The sequence below is a fragment of the Petromyzon marinus genome, chromosome 19 (assembly GCF_048934315.1).
Source record: "Petromyzon marinus isolate PM22_M1 ecotype Great Lakes invasive population chromosome 19, UKy_Petmar_22M1.pri1.0, whole genome shotgun sequence".
NCBI lineage: Eukaryota > Metazoa > Chordata > Hyperoartia > Petromyzontiformes > Petromyzontidae > Petromyzon > Petromyzon marinus.
Window position 1 is genome coordinate 3198958 of NC_133685.1, and position 21107 is coordinate 3220064.

General features: G+C 48.7%; 1 protein-coding gene across 1 annotated transcript; it reads left to right on the forward strand.

The window, feature by feature from the left end:
* The first annotated feature begins 936 nt into the window (after window positions 1–936).
* On the forward strand, window positions 937–20762 carry LOC116943770 (ras-related protein M-Ras-like). Its single transcript, XM_032956981.2, has 6 exons — window positions 937–3294; window positions 8597–8821; window positions 15969–16122; window positions 17293–17392; window positions 17787–17866; window positions 18356–20762. Exons 2-6 carry the CDS (start codon window positions 8626–8628, stop codon window positions 18444–18446), a joined length of 621 nt encoding a protein of 206 aa, XP_032812872.1. The 5' UTR covers window positions 937–3294; window positions 8597–8625; the 3' UTR covers window positions 18447–20762.
* Window positions 20763–21107: the final 345 nt, after the last annotated feature.

Consider the following 21107-nt stretch of genomic DNA (forward strand, 5'->3'; position numbering starts at 1 on the left):
GCTACTGTGTGTGTGATATCACTTCTAGATTTCCCAATGACGCCTGCAAGCAGCCGCTGCCGCTAGTTTAACTGCTAATCTACGATGGGGTTTTGGCCCTTGGCCAAAACTTCCTCCAGGGCTATAATTGGCACACAGAGAGAGATAAAGAGAGGTGCCTCCTTCCAAAAGTGTACCAGCTACTTTCCAAGAACGATTAGATGGTATTTTAAATTAATCTGCAAGAGTGGCCATTAAATGGTTGTTTATAGGAGGCGGCTTTCTTGTTGGTTTTGTCTGTTGAGCTTCAAACCAGCAGCAGGAAGAGCCTCCGGAGGAGATGGTCGATCTGCACCCCAACCTGACTGTGGTTGCTTGGCTACGTACGGTGCGAAAGAAGTTCAACATGTAGCCATCCCTTGCCAACCACGGTGTGTGGGGGGTGGGTTCAGGAACCTAACCCCCGCAGTTGGCGATGGATTTCTGTACATACATCATTACTGTCGGCGCCAGGACAAACAAAAGGGGTATTTTATCCCACGTGGGGCCTCCAGCCCCCCTAACCCTATCCGAATATTGAACGATGATAAAAGTGGGCTTGGTGAGGTCATACGTCATGGCTCGAGGACATGACGGCCGGCGGGCATCGGCGGAAGCACCCTATATAGCGTGCTTCAAAAACATGTTAACACTTAGGTGGGACTATTGTTTTTAACGGAAAAATAACACACTAACATGATAACAAATGTAAGTTAATAGCTTCAAAGAGTCTCCCAAGTGTTCGCCATCGTTGTCAACACGTGGCCTGGAATCTTCTCCACGTGGTCTCCAGAGCCCGGAGGCAGCAGCACATGTCATGTGGCGTTGTTGCAAATTCTCGGAAGTGTTAACATTTTCTTGAAGCACCCTGTATTTGTGGGGGGAGGGGGGGGGGTTCGCCTTGTCCCACACATTACGAATCTCGGGAGTATATAATTAATTTATTTTAAATCTTAATTGCAAACTACGGGAAAACCAATTTAGGAAGGTAGGGTGTTAACCCCCCCCCCGCGTCCCCCACGTGCAAACTCCTTCCATGCGGCGGGAGCGAAAGGCGGGCAGGAAGGCTCGGGAGAATTTTCACCACGACCGTGAGGCACGATGCGTGTGGGGCACCTCGTGCACCTCAATAGAGATGTGTGGGGGTGGGAATGCATCGATCTATCTCTTTTATTTTACCGGGTAAGGCGCCCACTGAGCCACAGAGCTATTTTTCAGAAGCCACCCCTGGCCATCACAAATAATAATAATCAAGGGAAGTGGCTTATCGTGCGTGCGGAAATGTGGAGATAAAAAAAAAACCGGAGGACCTCGAGAAAAGTCCACGCGGCCACGGAGAGAAAGTTCAACTCCAAATATACAGCAGGCATCGTCGAGATCGGGATCGAATCCAACGACCTCCTGCCTACCAGGTTCACATCTCCTCGCCGGTGGTGGTCTGGGGCAGGGCCGGTAGCCGTGATTGGAGATCCACCAAAAACCACAACGGTTGAGGACCAAGGGGAAGAGGGAGTATTTGAGAATTCTCTCACTCGCTGGTGTCACGAGTCCCTTTCGTGAGCAGCTGTTGATGATTTGTAGGCTTAGTGCGCCCTCTGGCGTACACGCCACGAACTGCGTGGTAAAAATTCAGAATAACTGCAACTTTGCAATGCTTTACATATGCCCTTCCGCATAACATGGGGGTTTTTAAGCATTTCATCAGAAACACGCTATTCCGGGAGCCCGTAATTTCGGCAGCATTGTTGGTTTAACAACGACAAAACCGTCCCGATCCGCACGGCGTTCTGGAAAACACGGAACGCTGGGCCACGATTGACCCACAACGTTGTTGGCGCAACGTCGAATGTTAACCGGGATGGTGAGGCCCTCATCCAGCAGTGGATGGACACAATGGCTTTGCCCATTAATCACTGTACGGTCGCTTTGTGTGTCACCCCCGTCGTCTGCGTGGTGATGTCTTTCCTCCGGCGATCTGGGATGATCGATCACGGTGGCTAGGAGATGTTAACTACCTCGCCTGGTATACAGGAGGTTCGTGGGTTCGATCCCGACGCCTGCTTAATATATTTCAAGTTTGCGTGTCTCTCTCTCTCCCCGTGGTCGCGTGGATTTTTTCTTCCAGGTCCTCCGGATTTTTTACTCCACGCTTAGAATCAACGTATGTTTAGAGTATTTGACTGCCGTTATACATTCACACATCATCCACTTCATTGAGCTATCATTTGTGATAGCCAGGTAGCTACGGAAAAATCGTCATATAGCCCATTGGGCCTGACCTGATAAAATACATTTGTTTTAAATCGTCTAGTTTAGATCTCCGCTTGAATCCCACACGAAGCCGAACTCTCGTTAATAATGGAATCCATGACCAAAAAATGCCAATTCGGCAGGATCCTCCTGGAAACAAGGGTCTTGAGACTCGATGGAGGTGTTCTTGACGAATTTATGGTGCATTGATGAAGTTTTCAAAATAACACGGAAGGCTGAAAACAAAGACACATGGCGAACAAATTAACGGATAGATGAACACATTGATCATGCATCAAACAAGTAATACAATCCTCGAATTTATTCATTAGTTTTTTTTATATCAACATTCATTCGTCATTCCCCAATTCATTCCTCGTCCCATGAGCTCCGCGCGATTTGGTGACATTTGAACGACGAAAATGACGTCAACGATAAGGTCGGAGTGCCGGTGACGTCACAGCAGCGATCCTCCAATTAGAGTGCGGCATTTAGTAATTCCCTCGGTCCATTGAATGTGGAGCTTACCTTTGGAGCAAACCATTTCTGGCATACGCGGAAGGGAAGTAAGAAGCAGACAAAGCAACTATCGCAAGCTAAAACCATGGAGACGCCCAATAGTTACGCAATTTTGCGTGCGGTAATATTGGTTAAAGATATAAAATAATAATAGTTATTGACCCGAAGCAATATTTTGTTGACATAAGGTATTATTGAGCAACGCCTCCCCCCTAAGGTTAAGGCTATTTTTAGCTGCACCGGCTCGCCTTTATAAAGGGTGGTGAGTGGCCGATGTTCTACTCGCGACTGAACTCAGTTGCTGGAATAAAGGTAGTCACATAAATAATAAAGATAGTCGCATAAATAATAAAGATAGTCTTCGTATTTGGACAGTGGACTTATCGAGCGCAACGGTGGAGTGAAGCAGAACCTCGGAGCCAGCCTCCGTTATCGCTTTCTTCCAACCGAGATTTTTCATACCTCACCGTATTCGCCGTCGTCGCCTAGAAGCCACTACCGGGAGAGGTGAGGGATACACGGCGAGGATTAATAGGCCGCGGTGGGTGGCGGTCCGCGGTCGCGCCCGAGTGCTGTCAAGGTTTGTTTGTGGATGATGACGGCGGTGATTAATTAATATTTATTCATGTTGTTATGGTTACTGGTGGCGGCGGTGGTGTTGTTGTGCATTGTGGTGTATTTGTTAATTCAACTGGCGAGCCGATACATTGTAAGACTCGATTAACCAATAGAGGGTTCGTCTAGATTATTCACCCACCCGCCCACTTGTTGGTAAACATTCATAATGTAGTGAGCGGGGCTTAACTGTGACCGGGTTTAATAAAAGTTTTTTTTTTAAACCTATAATAAGTCGTGTTTATTAAAGTGTAAATCGTGTGGACGGCAACGCCAATGAGCGCCGTGATTTCTCTTTCGTGTACAGTACGTGCACGTACAGTGTGGCTTTGTCTGATCACTGCTGATGAGAGCCTCTACCCCCCCCGTATGGGTCGTGGGGTAGTTTGACCATACTTCACCACGCTGGTCCCCGTGCGGGTTGGATCAATTGGGGATCATAGTCGTGTAGAGCATAGCAAAACAAGGACGTGGTTTTGAATGCAGCCTCCCTCGCAGCGTCACTCCTTGTGCGTAGTGCAAGGCACAGCGAGGTGGGACAGGCAAGCAATGTGTGTGTTTTTACGTGTGTGGCAAGTGGAGTAAGGTAAAATAATGTTCACGTGCACGTTGTTACTCCCAATGGGTAGGCAGCGTAATCTGTCTGAGCCGGGTGTGAACGCGCGTTGGTTCATCGTCGGTATGACACACAAGTGAATGTCGTCATCGTTTACGACGTGTGTTCATCTTTCTCACAAGCAGCAGCATCATCATTATCAAGTGCACTCTAGAGGTGTTTTGGGTTAGGTAGCGTACATATATAAATGTGTCGTTAAGCCCGCCACCACCCGACACAGCCGATTAGTCGGGGCTTGTCGCGTAAACAAAAGGTGCCAATTCGTTACTGGTACAGCAACAGCGGTGTGTCGGAGAGTAAACCCACTACAAACATTTACAATTCGTTACCGGTGTGTCGGAGAGTAAACCCACTACAAGCATTTACAATTCGTTACTGGTACAGCAACAGCAGTGTGTCGGGAGAGTAAACCCACTACAAGCATTTACAATTCGTTACTGGTACAGCAACAGCGGTGTGTCGGAGAGTAAACCCACTACAAACATTTACAATTCGTTACTGGTACAGCAACAGCGGTGTGTCGGAGAGTAAACCCACTACAAACATTTACAATTCGTTACTGGTACAGCAACAGCGGTGTGTCGGAGAGTAAACCCACTACAAACATTTACAATTCGTTACTGGTACAGCAACATCGGTGTGTCGGAGAGTAAACCCACTACAAACATTTACAATTCGTTATTGGTACAGCAACAGCGGTGTGTCGGAGAGTAAACCCACTACAAACATTTACAATTCGTTACTGGTACAGCAACAGCGGTGTGTCGGAGAGTAAACCCACTACAAACATTTACAATTCGTTACTGGTACAGCAACAGCGGTGTGTCGGAGAGTAAACCCACTACAAACATTTACAATTCGTTACTGGTACAGCAACAGCGGTGTGTCGGAGAGTAAACCCACTACAAACATTTACAATTCGTTACTGGTACAGCAACAGCGGTGTGTCGGAGAGTAAACCCACTACAAACATTTACAATTCGTTACTGGTACAGCAACAGCGGTGTGTCGGAGAGTAAACCCACTACTAACATTTACAATTCGTTACTGGTACAGCAACAGCAGTGTGTCGGAGAGTAAACCCACTACAAACAAGTACAATTCGTTACTGGTACAGCAACAGCAGTGTGTCGGAGAGTAAACCCACTACAAGCATTTACAATTCGTTACTGGTACAGCAACAGCAGTGTGTCGGGAGAGTAAACCCACTACAAACATTTACAATTCGTTACTGGTACAGCAACAGCGGTGTGTCGGAGAGTAAACCCACTACAAACATTTACAATTCGTTACTGGTACAGCAACAGCGGTGTGTCGGAGAGTAAACCCACTACAAACATTTACAATTCGTTACTGGTACAGCAACAGCAGTGTGTCGGAGAGTAAACCCACTACAAACATTTACAATTCGTTACTGGTACAGCAACACCAGTGTGTCGGAGAGTAAACCCACTACAAACATTTACAATTCGTTACTGGTACAGCAACAGCAGTGTGTCGGAGAGTAAACCCACTACAAACATTTACAATTCGTTACTGGTACAGCAACAGCAGTGTGTCGGAGAGTAAACCCACTACAAACATTTACAATTCGTTACTGGTACAGCAACACCAGTGTGTCGGAGAGTAAACCCACTACAAACATTTACAATTCGTTACTGGTACAGCAACAGCAGTGTGTCGGAGAGTAAACCCACTACAAACATTTACAATTCGTTACTGGTACAGCAACAGCAGTGTGTCGGAGAGTAAACCCACTACAAACATTTACAATTCGTTACTGGTACAGCAACAGCAGTGTGTCGGGAGAGTAAACCCACTACAAACATTTACAATTCGTTACTGGTACAGCAACAGCAGTGTGTCGGAGAGTAAACCCACTACTAACAAGTACAATTGGACTACTGTGACGTTTCGCCGGTAATTACAACCAGCATCATCAGGCGGGACAGCCAGAGTTGTGGCGGGTTTAACGACGCATATTTACGCGATCTTAACCCAAAAAAACTCTGCTACGGATATAATATTTGTTGCGAAATCCTACTACGTGTTGAACTCACAGTGACAGTATGAATAGTACAGGTAGTCCTCTACTTACGATGGAGATGTGTTACGACGACCCCATCGTAAGTCAAGAATATCGTAAGTCGAAGATGGCCTAGCCTACCCAGGAGCCTTAAAGAATGGTGATAATTTAGCATAACAGAGCAATTTACAGTACCCTACTGTATAAACTATATACTGTATGTATTTATTAATTACAATACTGTATTGCACAGTAAAATGTAAAGTAAAAAAAACAAGGTAAATTCTTAGCCTTAATTTATGAACTGCAATTTAATAGAAAGTTTTTTTCAGGAAACAATTCTATCTGCAATAAAACAACTTTTAACATGCGTATCGTGGTAATTCTAAAATGAAATCGCTAAAGCTACGTATCATACATGCATTGAACGTATCGTAACGTATCGTATTGCACTGTACTCACCAAAATTCTGTCCGTCGTCTGCATAAACGATGTTAGGTTGTTGATGGCGATTTTGTCGTATCGCTGTCGCCATCGTAAGATCGAAATATCGTAAGTCGGACCATCGTAACTCGGGGACGACTGGTATGAATAAATATTTAAAGGTTGCAATACTCACAACGTTATGCTCCTCCATCGATCCGATAGCCCAGTTGCGTTAACGGGGATTGGTCCAAGGGAGACTTGCAGGTCGTTTTAAAATGTTTTTTCTCCAAGTCCTTTACCAAACGGGCTAACTTCATCACCATCATCAATATAAACGTATGTTCAACAGTTATTTGCATATTGAGGTCGTACGTCTATTGGCCCAAAGGGGCAGTTTGCATAAAACATCTGAAATGAAAAATGTACAGTAAGGTACTTTACACTGATTCATATTGGAAATAGATTTGTAAATTGTTGTTGTTTTAGGCACCGATACCAAGTTATGATTTATTTATAAAGAGGACCTGTTCTGTAAGGTAAAACGCGCATGATGAAATGCGTTAGAAGCTATACTATTAAAATAGGTGACCTAGATATCCACCATCATATTGAACTGATTGTATACACACGTGAATATATTTAACTGTATAATATTCTGGAAATGCAATGTGTCGAATTTGGATACGTCTAGAATATGATCACGTTTAATTTGAAAACATTTAAAGTAATTTACTGTCTGCAAGAGCATCTTCGTGTCCGACGTTTCGCTCCATGCGCTGCGGCAAGGGGCCGCGGAAGCTCCCAACACTTGGAGCGACATCAACCTGCATCTCCTTACACCGATGATTCCATTCTCTCCATCTTGTGTTGTGTCCGTCATGCTTAAAATCCCTCTCGTCTCCTGCTCATATTTGTCGCTTTAGCTCTCTCTCACGACCTGTTTCCCACCACTTACGATGTAGCATTTCGAAGCTCTGTATTTTAACCTTGCGTTGCTGTAATGAGCCTTTGATTAAAAAAAATCACCAGCGGCGAGCCCAAAACTCGTCACCTTTCCAACACTAAACGGCGTTGGATGTGGATAGTTGCTTGTATGGGTGACTACCGTGCACAACAGGTTGTATGTTGGACTTCTTTTGCGCCGTATGTAGCCAACTGCTCATTGGAGGTGGGGGGGACTACAAACTAAACACAAAAGCGGTTCTAAACAAATTAGTTTATTTAGAAAATCTAAAAGGTTGCTGCTATAGGCTGCGGAAGCTATGTGGTGGGTAGCAGAGGACATTGGAGCTCAAAATGCATCGCTCTCTCACCCACGCACCCCCGCCATCACCAACCTGCACAGACCAGCACGGTGTAGTAAGGTCAAAAGAATCCCCCATGACCCGCACAGTGTTGGGAGGCCCTCATGCGGCAGCGGATTGAAAAAGGGCTGCACAAGATCGAAGGATAGGGTAAACAACTTGGAGGTTAATGAAAGAACAAAGCGAGAAAGTGCATCGGACCTAATTAGTAAAAGAGGTTGTAATGTGGTGGGCGCATGTTTTGTATGGAGGAGGGAAGGTTACCAAGACACGGCAATTGGCATGGCACCCAGAGGTTGGAGAACATATGGTGGCATGAAATGTAAAGGCAAACCTTAAGGGGGAGGGCTCAGCGTGTCGACTTTGCGACAATCCCGATCTGTCGGTGTCGTGTTATGAGACGAAGTAGCCATTCTTATCTCTCACTGAGCAGTGCGATCCTTTGTGTTTGGGAGCGGACCTATGGAAGCGAATACCTTTGAGCTACCTTCAAAGTGACCGTTTGTCCAAACATTTTCCCACTCACCCTGCTAGAGAGAGTAATGTTTGTCAAGCCGATATTTTAATTCTCAGAGCTGTAATTCATGCAAATGAAGTGCAGGTACAAATATAAATGTTTGACGTGGATTTTTGTGCAACCATTGGTTGATCTCGGGCTGAGACCAACTCGCTCCACTTGAGAATCCGCTTTTAATCGCCGGTGGCAGAAACGGGAATTGGGAGCCCAGAATCTCGATGCCGCCCGCTCACCGCCCTGACCCCCGAGCCACCCCACCGAACTTGACTTTTCTTAACCGTCTCCTCCCCTGCGCTTCGCCGCAGGATAGCGCTGGGCGGCGCCGCTCCCAGCAATGATGGCGGCGGGCTCGGTGCCCAACGAGAACCTCCCCACGTACAAGCTGGTGGTGGTGGGCGACGGCGGCGTGGGCAAGAGCGCCCTCACCATCCAGTTCTTCCAGAAGATCTTCGTGGCTGACTACGACCCGACCATCGAGGACTCGTACCTCAAGCACACGGAGATCGACGGCCAGTGGGCCATCCTTGACGGTATGACCGACCGCTCGCTCCTCCTGCCGGGTGACGTCCTTTGAACCCCTCTCCGGGGTTTGGGTGAATTGACAGAATTGGTGGATTTTGGTTCGATTTGGGAATGTACTCACATTGAGGCCGCTGGTGTCTGCAGTTGTCGCGTAAATATATATCGACCGGTATATAATGGACAAAAAATATCCGGGCAGTTGCCGGCAACATGACTACTATTTATCTTTCTAAGGCAGCATTAGTTGATGATCTTCTACTCTAAATACGCAGCTGGTGAGCTTCCCAACAGTTGAGCTTACAGCAGGGAGGTGTAAAGATTCGTCACCTCCCGGCAATTCAGTGAATCGTCGCGATTTGGTGTTGCGGTTTGATTCGGGAGTACATTTTTAAAAAAGGGTTTAGGTTCATGGGCAAGTCTGCAGTAGCAGAAGCCGTTGCGTGAACCCATTGCATACGACGCGAGTGATTCGAAAAATGGTTAGTTCTTAACGCAGTGGATTCAATGTATGCTTTTTTGCGATATTAATTGATTCACTTTTGAAGCAAGGCGCTGTTGCACCGCAGCCATTGTCGCTACGGTTTAGCAGAGTATGATAAATTTGCGATGCAAATCTAACGATGGGGAAAAAAAACGCTTCGGAGCTCGGGATGTTTCGGTCCTTGGCCCTCAGTTTTGTAACGCTCTGCGTGAAGAACCTGCACCTGAGACTCTCCCAATTAGGAAGAATCTAAAACATTTTCATTTCCTGGAATATGTTGGATTAAATTCAATTGTTTTTTTCTGTACTGCACTCTGAAAGCTCTCCGTTTGGTCTGCTGCGCCTTGTAAAAATGTAAATTAATAAATCAATTGATCTGTTTAACATAGTTTCTATAGCTCATGGTACATGTATAGAATCGCACCCGGACAGATTAGATCATTACATTATTATTTTTCAATTCGTACACCTGTTTTTTATATATATTAAATGAAACAGGTTCACGTGATCCAAAAGCCACAAATGTTCACCACAGTTGAAGACAATGGATCGATCCTCGAATTGAATCATGACCCCCGAAACGTCACAATCACATCGGCAGGGGCTCCAGTCCATTCCATTATAATGGCACTCGTGAAAATAAAACGAATAAAACCCCAACATGTTCAAAATTGGCCAAATATCCCAGTGCATGACCGTCCGGAAAGAGTCTTGGTGAGGCTTGCCTGGATAAAATAACTCGGTGAGGCTTGCCTGGCTAAAATAACTCGGTGAGGCTTGCCTGGCTAAAATAACTCGGTGAGGCTTGCCTGGCTAAAATAACTCGGTGAGGCTTGCCTGGCTAAACTAACTCGGTGAGGCTTGCCTGGCTAAAATAACTCGGTGAGGCTTGTCTGGCTAAAATAACTCGGTGAGGCTTGTCTGGCTAAAATAACTCGGTGAGGCTTGCCTGGCTAAAATAACTCGGTGAGGCTTGCCTGGCTAAAATAACTCGGTGAGGCTTGTCTGGCTAAAATAACTCGGTGAGGCTTGTCTGGCTAAAATAACTCGGTGAGGCTTGCCTGGCTAAAATAACTCGGTGAGACTTGTCTGGCTAAAATAACTCGGTGAGGCTTGTCTGGCTAAAATAACTCGGTGAGGCTTGTCTGGCTAAAATAACTCGGTGAGGATTGTCTGGCTAAAATAACTCGGTGAGGCTTGTCTGGCTAAAATCACTCGTTGAGGCTTGTCTGGCTAAAATACCTCGGTGAGGCTTGTCTGGCTAAAAGAACTCGGTGAGGCTTGTCTGGCTAAAAGAACTCGGTGAGGCTTGCCTGGCTAGAATAACTCAGTGAGGCTTGCCTGGCTAAAATAACTCGGTGAGGCTTGCCTGGCTAAAATAACTCGGTGAGGCTTGTCTGGCTAAAATAACTCGGTGAGGCTTGTCTGGCTAAAATAACTCGGTGAGGCTTGCCTGGCTAAAATAACTCGGTGAGGCTTGCCTGGCTAAAATAACTCAGTGAGGCTTATCTGGCTAAAATAACTCGGTGAGGCTTGTCTGGCTAAAATAACTCGGTGAGGCTTGCCTGGCTAAAATAACTCGGTGAGGCTTGCCTGGCTAAAATAACTCGGTGAGGCTTGCCTGGCTAAAATAACTCGGTGAGGCTTGCCTGGCTAAAATAACTCGGTGAGGCTTGCCTGGCTAAAATAACTCGGTGAGGCTTGCCTGGCTAAAATTACTCAGTGAGGCTTGCCTGGCTAAAATACCTTTGTGGGCTTGCCTGGCTAAGCAGGGGGGTGGGGGGGGGGCGTTCTTCGCTGTGGTGCTGTTGCTGCTCTCCTCTCAGCTCGTGGAGTGCAGCGTGGGCGAGATGGGCCGTGGGTAACTCAGGGTTGTTAAAAGCTGAGCCTGTGCCAATGGCGACGGTCCAGCACTTGCAGAGGTTCTTGGTTTTTTAATGCTGGGCACTCGTCCAGGATCACATTATGTTGTCAAGCCGCGGTTAGTTTATTGCCTCGGTGTGGTCAGCAAATGACTGCGCAAACAAAAGCTCGTGGCACGTGTTCGGGTTTGAATAATATTGCAGCTCGCCCCAGCTCTTGATCGTACATTTTTTTGTGCGTGCGCGTTGAGTAAATACGTAAACATTGATTGATTGCAAATCAATTGCGCTGCCCGTGATGCACGCATTGCAATGACCTCTTGGTAGGCGCTCCGCCTCAACGGCGCGGCTTAAGCTTCTATCATCTCCCATCCTCTGTTCTCTCCCCCGCTCTTCATTTCCGTTGCAACTTGGGATTGTTATTAATTGCGTTCCCTGGAACCGCTTGAAACAAACTGTCGACCGGTTTCCCGCACGTATAGCAACGCCCGGCGCAATAAAAGCAACGCGTTGACCTCTTTTTCTTTTAGTTTTCCACTGAAATACAGAAGGGCAGCTGCCACTTGTGGTGTGTAATGTGGTTGGCCACCGCACACTCGACTCGCAATCCAGGGTCACCGGTTCGATTCCATGTCGCGGCACGGCCGTTGAAACGGTGGCGCAAGTTGGATCGCGTAAATCTAAAAATGTGTCGTTAACCCACCACCACCGCCCGACACAGCCAATCAGTAATGTGTGTTGGAGAGTAACTAATTGGCGGGTGTTTTGTGTGCGGGACAAAACTTTACTAATTGGCTGTGTCCATTGGCGGTGGGTTTTCATGCCATCTAACCCCCCCCCCCCCCCCCCGAAAAAAAACCTTGAACATGGACGACATTGGTGTGGAGAAAGCCGCCCACGTGTTAAAGAGGCGTGTCTTCTCTGCTGTCCGCCGCTGGCCACCCCAGTGGTGTAGATGGGTGCAACACAGTTTGCCGATCGGCGGGTCGCGTGCGGTGGTGGCGTTGACAGTGGCCGCTCTCGCCGCTTACAAGACGTGTGCCCGGTGTGGAACGAGGCCCTTCCGCCAGCGGTGGCTTGAGGAAAGCACTTGCAGGGGCTTGCACCCTGGTACCTTTAATCGGCAATCGATTTCAGGACCGGGAAATACATCTGAAAGCGGGCACCGGTTTACCGGCTGTCGACGTTTAACAACCCAATTGAAACAAGCATGCGACTGCCTCCCTGTCTAAAAATTTCATGAAAAAAAAACACGCCCACTTTGCGGACAACGTCCTGAGGTGGCGTTCTACTTGTGCGCTATGCAAGTCCGTTTTGTATTGGCTCGCAGACGCCCAGAGACTAGCAGAGACTCATCGATGCTCGCGTAGGGATCCATATGCTCCTTCAGAGACCCATAGACTCCCTGAGAGACAAATATCCTCGCATAGACCCATATATTCACAAAAAAAAAACATGTGTACACTTGCGTAGATGCTTATATACCCACAGAGAACCATAAGACTTTCGTTGAGATGTATGACCGTCGAAAAAAATTACAACACCCACCGTTTCCGTGCGGCAGGTTTGAGACGCTGTCGCACTCGGAGATTGCGTAAATCCACGTCGTAGCGTATACGAGCGCGTCGGAGCGTATTCAGTGTTCGCACTGTAAGAGTTGTTTTGGTGGCCTCGGGCTCCACTGCCCACGCAAAACACTTTCCGCTGCTCTCGAACGCCCGCCCGCCGTCGCCGCGCGTGCACAACCCCCGCGTTTGGTCAGCGAGCCTTCAACACTTCACGTGGCCTCAAAATGCGTCTGGTACAGACGCCATGGTGACGTCACCGTCACTTGGTGACAATTAGTGGGTGTTGGTATTGGCCGTCGCCCTGGGGGGTCGCCTTTTTTTTTAATGAGAAACTACGGCTTGGAAAACGGTAGATAAATAAAATACTCAAAGCCACCAAGGGTCGCGATGAAACGATACCCGTTTCAGCTTTCATTATCATGCTTTCAATAATAGCCGTCGGATGTGTTTTGTTTTTTTGGCCCGTGTTGTTCCGCGTTGGTGTCCGAAGTTTTGCCCCACGCGCCGGAAGATTTTTCAGGCGCGCACTGCAACACGAAAGCACATCACCGGTGAGATTTACAGAGCAACTGCGAAAATCTCTGCAGGGCTTTAATTTGTTTCTTACGAACGTCGATTCTAAGCAAAGTGCGCTCTTAATATTTATTGGCTGCAAGCAATTTGACCGATGTTTTTGGAGGTGACTGGGTAGCTGCGAGCTGACTGCTTCAGTCCTGGGCTGGAATGCGGGCTTGAATCTTCCCTGTCCAGTCACAAGCCACCAATAATGTTTCCACTTTTGCTCGTGCGATGCAAAAGCGCTCCCTTACCGTTACCGCTTAATCACGGTGTATTGACAAAGGTGCAGTTTGCGTAAACACGGGCCCACAACCCTTCATCAATCAACTGCTGGACGACGGTCTCTGTGCGCAGGTGTTTGTCGCGGGAGTTGTTTTGGCCACACTTGGCCACGTTGATTTGGTGCCGGTTGGTTTCAAGGGCGTACCCCCAGGGACCTGTTCAGATGGCGCGGCGAAGGCCAGTTCGGCGGGTCCATAGTGCGGCGCGTTGAAACGCTGCGCCAACACCGTGACACCCACGGTGACCGACGATCTTCCAGAGGGGTGTGGTGCGTCCGTGCGTCCGTGCGTGCGTTTCAACGTCAACATGTCTCCGTGAAGAGCGGTGCCAACTTTGTGGCGTCTTAAATCGGCACGCACTTCTGTTGCATGTCGAGTCGTCTTGGCGTGGTCGGGGTAGCTCCAGTTAAAATATAATTAAAGCCTTGTTCGGCGCAGCCGCTATTGCGAATTATTCAGGCGCCTTCGTTTCACGGCAGGTCAAATTTTTCTTTTTTACGAAGCGGCGTCGATCTCGTGGGGCTGGCACTCCCATTTGTTGGAGGAGCCGTGACCTTGCGGCACGATTTTAAACCGGTCTCTACGTATGCTGTGAAACAACAATAGCCTTCGCTTTCCGAGTGCGTGCTGTGCCGCCTTTCTATATTGTCCTCAAGTGCACGTGGACCAAATATTTACAACCGCCGCCGCCGCCGCCACCCCCACCGCTCTTATCGCCGGCGACCGCCCACCCGTGATAAAATGCGCCGCGCTGCGAGCGACGCGGCGTTTACATCGACGGACGTTGACCCCACCCCTGGGCCAGAGACCACGGTTCTCGGGAACCCGTGGGGGGGGGGGGGGGGGCGGGATTTGAGCCGGCGTTTTGTCAGTGGTGACCATGAACGCGGTTCAATTGCAGGTCGACGTGTGGCTGGATTCGAACCGAGGATCTCGGTGGTGTCGGCTCGGCAACTTTTGACCTCGGAGCCACGTGCTCGTCACACGCACGCAGCTGTAATTTTTTTAAGTCTGTTTGTCTCATTATGAAAGCCGTACGCTCGTATCGGACAGATCGGGAACTTGCGGAGAACGCACGGCCTAGATACGCATCTGCACGATAAGATCTCTTTTGTCGTTGTTTTTTTTAGTTGCACCATTCTCAACGACAACGAAATTGACGGCGCCATTAACCCTGTCGCTTGATGTGTGCCAAGGGAATATAAATAATAAAATGTGGAACAAAAGCTCTAATGGAGTAGCCGCGCGGGGCCAGACGCCCACTTTATTAAGCGGGCGTTCTCGCCCTGCAGATGTCGAATGCGCTGGGTGTGGTCGCCCCTTAATGGCTTCTCCGGGGTTGCGAGGTCGTTTCTATTAGTCCTGATTTGGAAAATCATTGCCGTCTTGGGCAAGGCGCTATGCCAATGCTGCATCGACACCGCGTCATTGGCCTTCATCCTCGGCCTTCATCCTCGGCCTTCATCGTCAGCCGTTCTTTAGGCATGCGCTGGCCGATTCACATTTGTGTTGGTACACTGGGTATTCCTTTGCTGTTGCGTCAAAGATGGTCACCTCATCGGGCGCTTTCAGATGCGCTCCTTCGGCCGTCTGGAACGCTCTTTTCTTCATATATTAGGAAGCCACTGGAGCTGTGCACTTGTAAATCCTCGAGATTGAAAACACATTTCTTTAGAACTGTTTTTGTGTGTTGGGTTTGTTGTCCTCTCCCACACCTGCAGTTAGCGCGGTTTGGGTACGTGCGGTGCGAAAGAAATTCAACAAACATACATGTCAATGGGCTTTCGTGTCCGTGTGTTATAGTCCTCTTGTCGTGGAACTGCTGAATGAGTGACGTCCAATGCCATGTTGGGTCGTAGGGGTTTTTTGACCATGCGTTACCACGCTGGTCGTCAATAGTTTCTCGCTAACAGCACTTGTCTTCCAATAGTCTGGTAAAGGCTCCACACGGGGAACCCGCGTCTCTTTTTAGGCTTTCTAACACGGATTGAAAGAGTTAACGCGTTAGCTTTGTGTAACGCGGGGTTATGATAACACCCGTTAAAAAATCATCCAATGTGAACAAAACTTTTGTGTAAAAGGTGTGTTGCTATTTGGGAATTGCCCTATGGACAACTTTCCAACTTGCTTACTTGGAGACCAATAAAAAAAACAAACTTGGAAACCAATAATGGTGGCGAATTATTTTAGACGGTTCTGTGCCTTCCCTAGGTCGACTCGGCCTTAAATGCATACCCTGTACAGCGCATGAACAATGGACGAAGGCGGCCGGGCATGGTATTAACCACCCGCCCCCTTGGTGTACCTTGCCGGCCTTCGTAGGTACTACTCGCTAAAAGCGCTTGCCCCAACAGTCTGTTACAGGCTATATACGTGGGGGATCTTTGTCTTTGTGGCCACTGCAGTGCTGGACACAGCCGGACAGGAGGAGTTCAGCGCCATGCGCGAGCAGTACATGCGCACGGGCGACGGCTTCCTCATCGTCTACTCCGTCACTGACCGCACCAGCTTCGAGCACATCGACAAGTTCCACCAGCTCATCCTGCGCGTCAAGGACAAGTGAGTGTGTCGGCGTGCGGGCAGCCCCCCGTCGCTCTTATCGATAGATCTTCGTGATCTGTCAATAATAGCGATGGTTTATTACTACGTTTAGGTATCCGCGCGTATTCTTACAGTGTGAGGTTATCGCGGAGAAAGGTGCGATTTTTTTTTTTCTTCACAGAAGTAGTCGGTAGTTTTACAGCAGGGGTGGTGGGTGTCGACGTTGCCGTGTGTGATCCCAATAGAGTAATTTGCGGTGTGATTTTTTTTTTATTTAGCGGAAGTGGACCTTCGCGTTTCGAATGGCATCGGGGGGAACTTTTAACGTCCACTGTGAAGCGATGGAGCGTTATTTCAGGACCGTTTCACCCGCAGTGATAACACGAGAGCGTCCTGCGTGAGTTGAACCTCCGCAACAAGCGTAGGGGGCTGCTTACATGCTTGAAATTACATTGAGAGACGGAAAGAGGATCGTGTGAATCGGAGGGCATCGCAGACATCAAGCCTACCATACACAATAAAGGTTTTTTGGGTTAGATCACATTATTTATAAATGTGTCGCAACCCTCCACCACCCAACACGGCCAATCGGTAAAAAATGTGGTACGTTGACAATGTGGTACGTTGAATAGTGAATCCACAACATTTACAAATTGCCCGATGATGCTGAATGTAATTACCAGTTAAACATAGTACTAAAAAATTGCGACACATTTTTTACTGATTGGCCATGTTGGGTGGTGGAGGGTTGCGATACATTTATGAATAACGCGCTCTAACCCAAAAACCTTTATTATGAATAATATTGGTCGCGAAAGCCTACATGTTAAATCAAGCCTACCCATTCACACGCCCCCTCTCTCCCTCTCCATTCGCCAACTATCAGAGCAGCCACGAAACTATTACTATTTAAACTATTTTTTATTTTACCAGGTAGGGCCCACTGAACTGTATAGTTAACTTGGCCATCACAAATGTTAGCTCAACGAAGTGGCTTATCTGGAAATATATGGCAGCCAAATGCTCTAAACACGTGTTTTTTTTGTGGAGGGGAAAAATCGGACCTTACCTGGTGAAATATTTTTTAAAATAGTTTTAGGGAGTTAACATCTCACCTCTGACGCACTTGACCTGTGTGTGTTTGGGTGCCGTTGTCGTCTGCCCTGTCCTCTTTCCTGCCCCCCGCAGGGACTCATTCCCCATGGTGCTGGTGGCTAACAAGGTGGACCTGCTGCACCTTCGCAAGATCTCGTCCGAGCAGGGCCGCGACATGGCGGCCAAGTACAACGTGAGGACAGCGGTCGTAACGCCCCGAAACGACGTTGCTTACCCGTCCCACCAACCCACCCTACCCACACCCCTCCGCCACGGCACAAGATAATACATTATTTGGTTCATTGGATATGCAGTAATACCCCGGTTTCCGTCAGGGATGCGTTTCCTGAAAGTATGTGACAACGTCAATCGAAGCGATGTTTACAGGGGTAGGCAGGTGGAGGCGAAGGCCCAAAATGCATCCATTTTGGGTCATGTTGGGAGTTGGCCAATTAATCACGTACCTTACAGACAAAGCCATGGCACTGCTTGGGGTAGTGGCAGGCGAGTCCTATTTATTGCCTTCAGTAGAAAAGCGTAAACCCCCGGGGGTTTCCAAAATGACGCGTAAGAATTCTGTCGTGCAGATCCCGTACATCGAGACGAGCGCCAAGGACCCGCCGCTGAACGTCGACCAGGCCTTCCACGAGCTCGTGCGGGTCATCCGGTAAGCGACAGCGTGGTTATCGTGTAAATTTTTTTTTTAAATGATCTCGTTAAAATCTTTCTTTGTGTGCATTGCCGATAACTGAATGGGAGAGCGGAAAGGTTAGCTGATTTCCGTGATGTATTGGTGGGGTAAAGTATTAATGTCAATCTCTCGCAGAGGCTCTTTCGCCGTCGGTGCCATGAGCAAGCGGTTGCAGGGTTGCACCTTTACCTTGCCACTTAGAAACGAGGCGCGCATGCCCCACACGGGGACTTAGAGCGCCGTGCGGTTTGCAGGTTCGCGTGTGCCAATCGGTGCATTCGCTCCACCGAAAAAGTTTACCGGTTGACGTTCCGCTACCCAATTTTTTTTTTCCCCCCAAGTCGCATTACCGGTCGTGGCGTCGGCGTTGCCCCATGAGATCAAGCGCACCGTGTCAGCCTCAGTCGGTCCTCTCGGCTCTTGGCACTCGCTCGAGGGAATCGTCGTTTTGTTTGTCTTCTGCAGGGAGCAGGTTCCAGAGAAGAAGAACAAGAAGAGGGAGAAGTGGCGGAGAGAGAGGACTCCCAGCGTGCAGTGCCATTGCATGCTCATGTGACGCCCTCATTCCTCCGTGCACCCGTACACATCTGGCACGCACACGCACGCACAGACGCGTGTGCACTTGCATTGTTGTGGTCAGCCTTGTCAGGACTCATTTCCCATCTCGCCCGTTCCCCACTGAGGCCAATATCGCCCATGATACCAAACCCCCTCTCCCCTCCCATTACAGTACACCACGTCTTCGCGATGGGACTGCGAAGCGCGGATTTGTTGCAGCGGGGTTTGTGAAATGTAAAGCGGGCGGGCGGGCGGGCGGGTTGGCGGGCGCTCGCAAGTGCGGCGATCGTGGTGGGTGTACGCGAAAGTGGTGGGCGTAATCGACGGGCGGACGAACCTGTGGACGACGCGAGCGTCGGCGGTCGAGTCTGGTTCTGGGGGTGGGGGGACGGGGCGTGGCGCAGGGTTTGGGAGAGTGTGGCGTGGGCTATCCACTGTGTGCAGCCCCATGGGTCGACGAGTCTGACGCCTAGGCGCCGGGCTATGTAGAAGAGACATTTTATTTCGTTGCAGCGGGGTGGGAGGGCCCGTGCCAATCACGGTCGGCGACTCGCGAAAGATCGTGCTGGCTTGCGGCGCGCACCCCCCCCTTCTCAAGCGCCTTTCTACGCTACTCAGCGACGTGCATTTTTCCACCCCACCCCCGTTAACTTATCGTTTTGAAACGTGGCAAGTAATTGTACTTTTACCATTGCAAGGATTTTTCTGCGAGCCATTGCAAGGATTTTTCTGCGAGCAGCGCACTTTCATGGTTTTATTCGATGCCATGTTGGAGGGCATGGAGAGAAAGCCGCAGTGGGGAGAAACGGTTTGTTTTGAGAATTGTGCGTAGAATGTGATTGTGTCGTTATTTGTTTTGTAGTTGAATTGTCCTTTTTACAAGAACAACACTAAACAGTGCCTCCCAAAAAGAGCTGCTTAACCAACGTCGCACGAATGACCGGTGATCTTCAGACTGAAGGTAATTGAGTTTGTGTTAAGAAAACCACAACTCCTTTTGCGACTCAATATTAGCCAAGACATTGGAAAACCTTTTTTTTTGTTGTTGTTGCCAAAACCAGGTGGGGCAGAGCGAATGTTAAATATGTGATGCCTTTTTGTAAGTCCAGTAATATACCATTGTGTTTCATTATCGTGGCACCAATCCCATCGTTTGGGCAGAGCGTTGGCGCAGTGGTTAGTGCATATCACTATAAGCCTGGCAAGCAAAGTTCGTTTCCTGGAAATTCGATGGTGAATGCTATCTGACCCCAGTCCACACTCACCAGTATTATGAAGTAGAGGTCGTTTAAGCAATGACCAACAACACGGCGTGGGGAAGGCCTCATCCAGCAGTGGGTTGACAACGGTCTCTAAAATTACATATCAAAATGTAAAATGCCCCAAGTTTGATTCCTGGCCACAACCAATTAGCCAGGCTTTAGTGGCCTTTTAATATTGACGTGAGGGTTGGTGGGGGGGTCGCACTAACTCCAGAGGGGGGACGTCGAGGTGCTGCTATGCCTTGGCTTTGCCAGGAGAATGCGGTACAGAAAAAAATATGGACTCCACAGGTTAAGTCCGTGTGGGATAGAGCGTTTCCCCCTCGCGTCCGTGGGTTTTCTCCAAGCGCTCTGGTTTCTTCCCACATGTAAAGCACTCATTAATTCGCCAATAACACCTTAACATACAGAGGACCCGCAGAGCTTGGGCAATCATTGGCGCCTGCTCTCCACGTGGTCTCCTTCCCGCTACTGCGGCTCCTCGCGTCTCTCGAGTCGTTCGCGCTCTTTCCAAGCGCGAGCAGAGGCTGCACGCGTTACAAGTTTAAATGGAAAAAAATCTCGCAACTTATTCGAATGTCCGTGGCCAGTGATATCTGAACCGTTTCTGGGCCCCTGCTTCACCCCGCACTGACCTGCGCGGTGAAGTATGGTCAAACAAATTCCCACGGTCGACACGGCGGTGGGGAAAAGGGGGGGGGGGCCCTTCGCACAGTGGGATTGGCAAAAGGCTGTGAGATGAATACAAAATAGGAAGCTATTTGAAAGTTTGGTTATTCGCTACCCTTTGTGAAAGAGGTTAGCCGTGCCTCGCAAAGTTCTCCGTTTGCTAAGTGAAGGACTTTTACATTGAATGTAAACGTTTAGGAGAGCGACTGCTGTGTGTGGGTCTGCGTGGCCCAATCGGCTTCTTCACTCTCCCGTCTTGTAAACCACTGCAGCCTGTTCACCGTTGAACACAAGTCGGTCGGTTATGGCAGTAATCACTACATGCAGGGCAAAAATGCATTTGCTGTCTAAGAAGTTTTAACAATAAAAGAAAGGTGAATTTGTCTTCTCGTGTTGTGGTTGGGTCCGAGTTGCAGGCTAAATCTTGCGTGACCTTTAGGATGCGTTTCCAGTGTTCGGCCAGCCCAGTCACTTTATGCGTGTTACGACTGGTGTGAGACAATTTCACCGGCGACCACACTGGGTTAATGGTGACTTTGTCTTTATTTTGTGAAGACTGGGCACCACGAGAGTTTTCGCCGAGTCGTGCAGTTTTAGTTTGTTATCCCCCGGCACCTCTGAGCACGGTTGGCTACGTACGGTGCGAAAGAAGTTCAACACAGTGACTAAAGTGTAATTTACGCATATCCAGTTCACACTCGTACCAGCTACACCCTAGCACCTTCCCG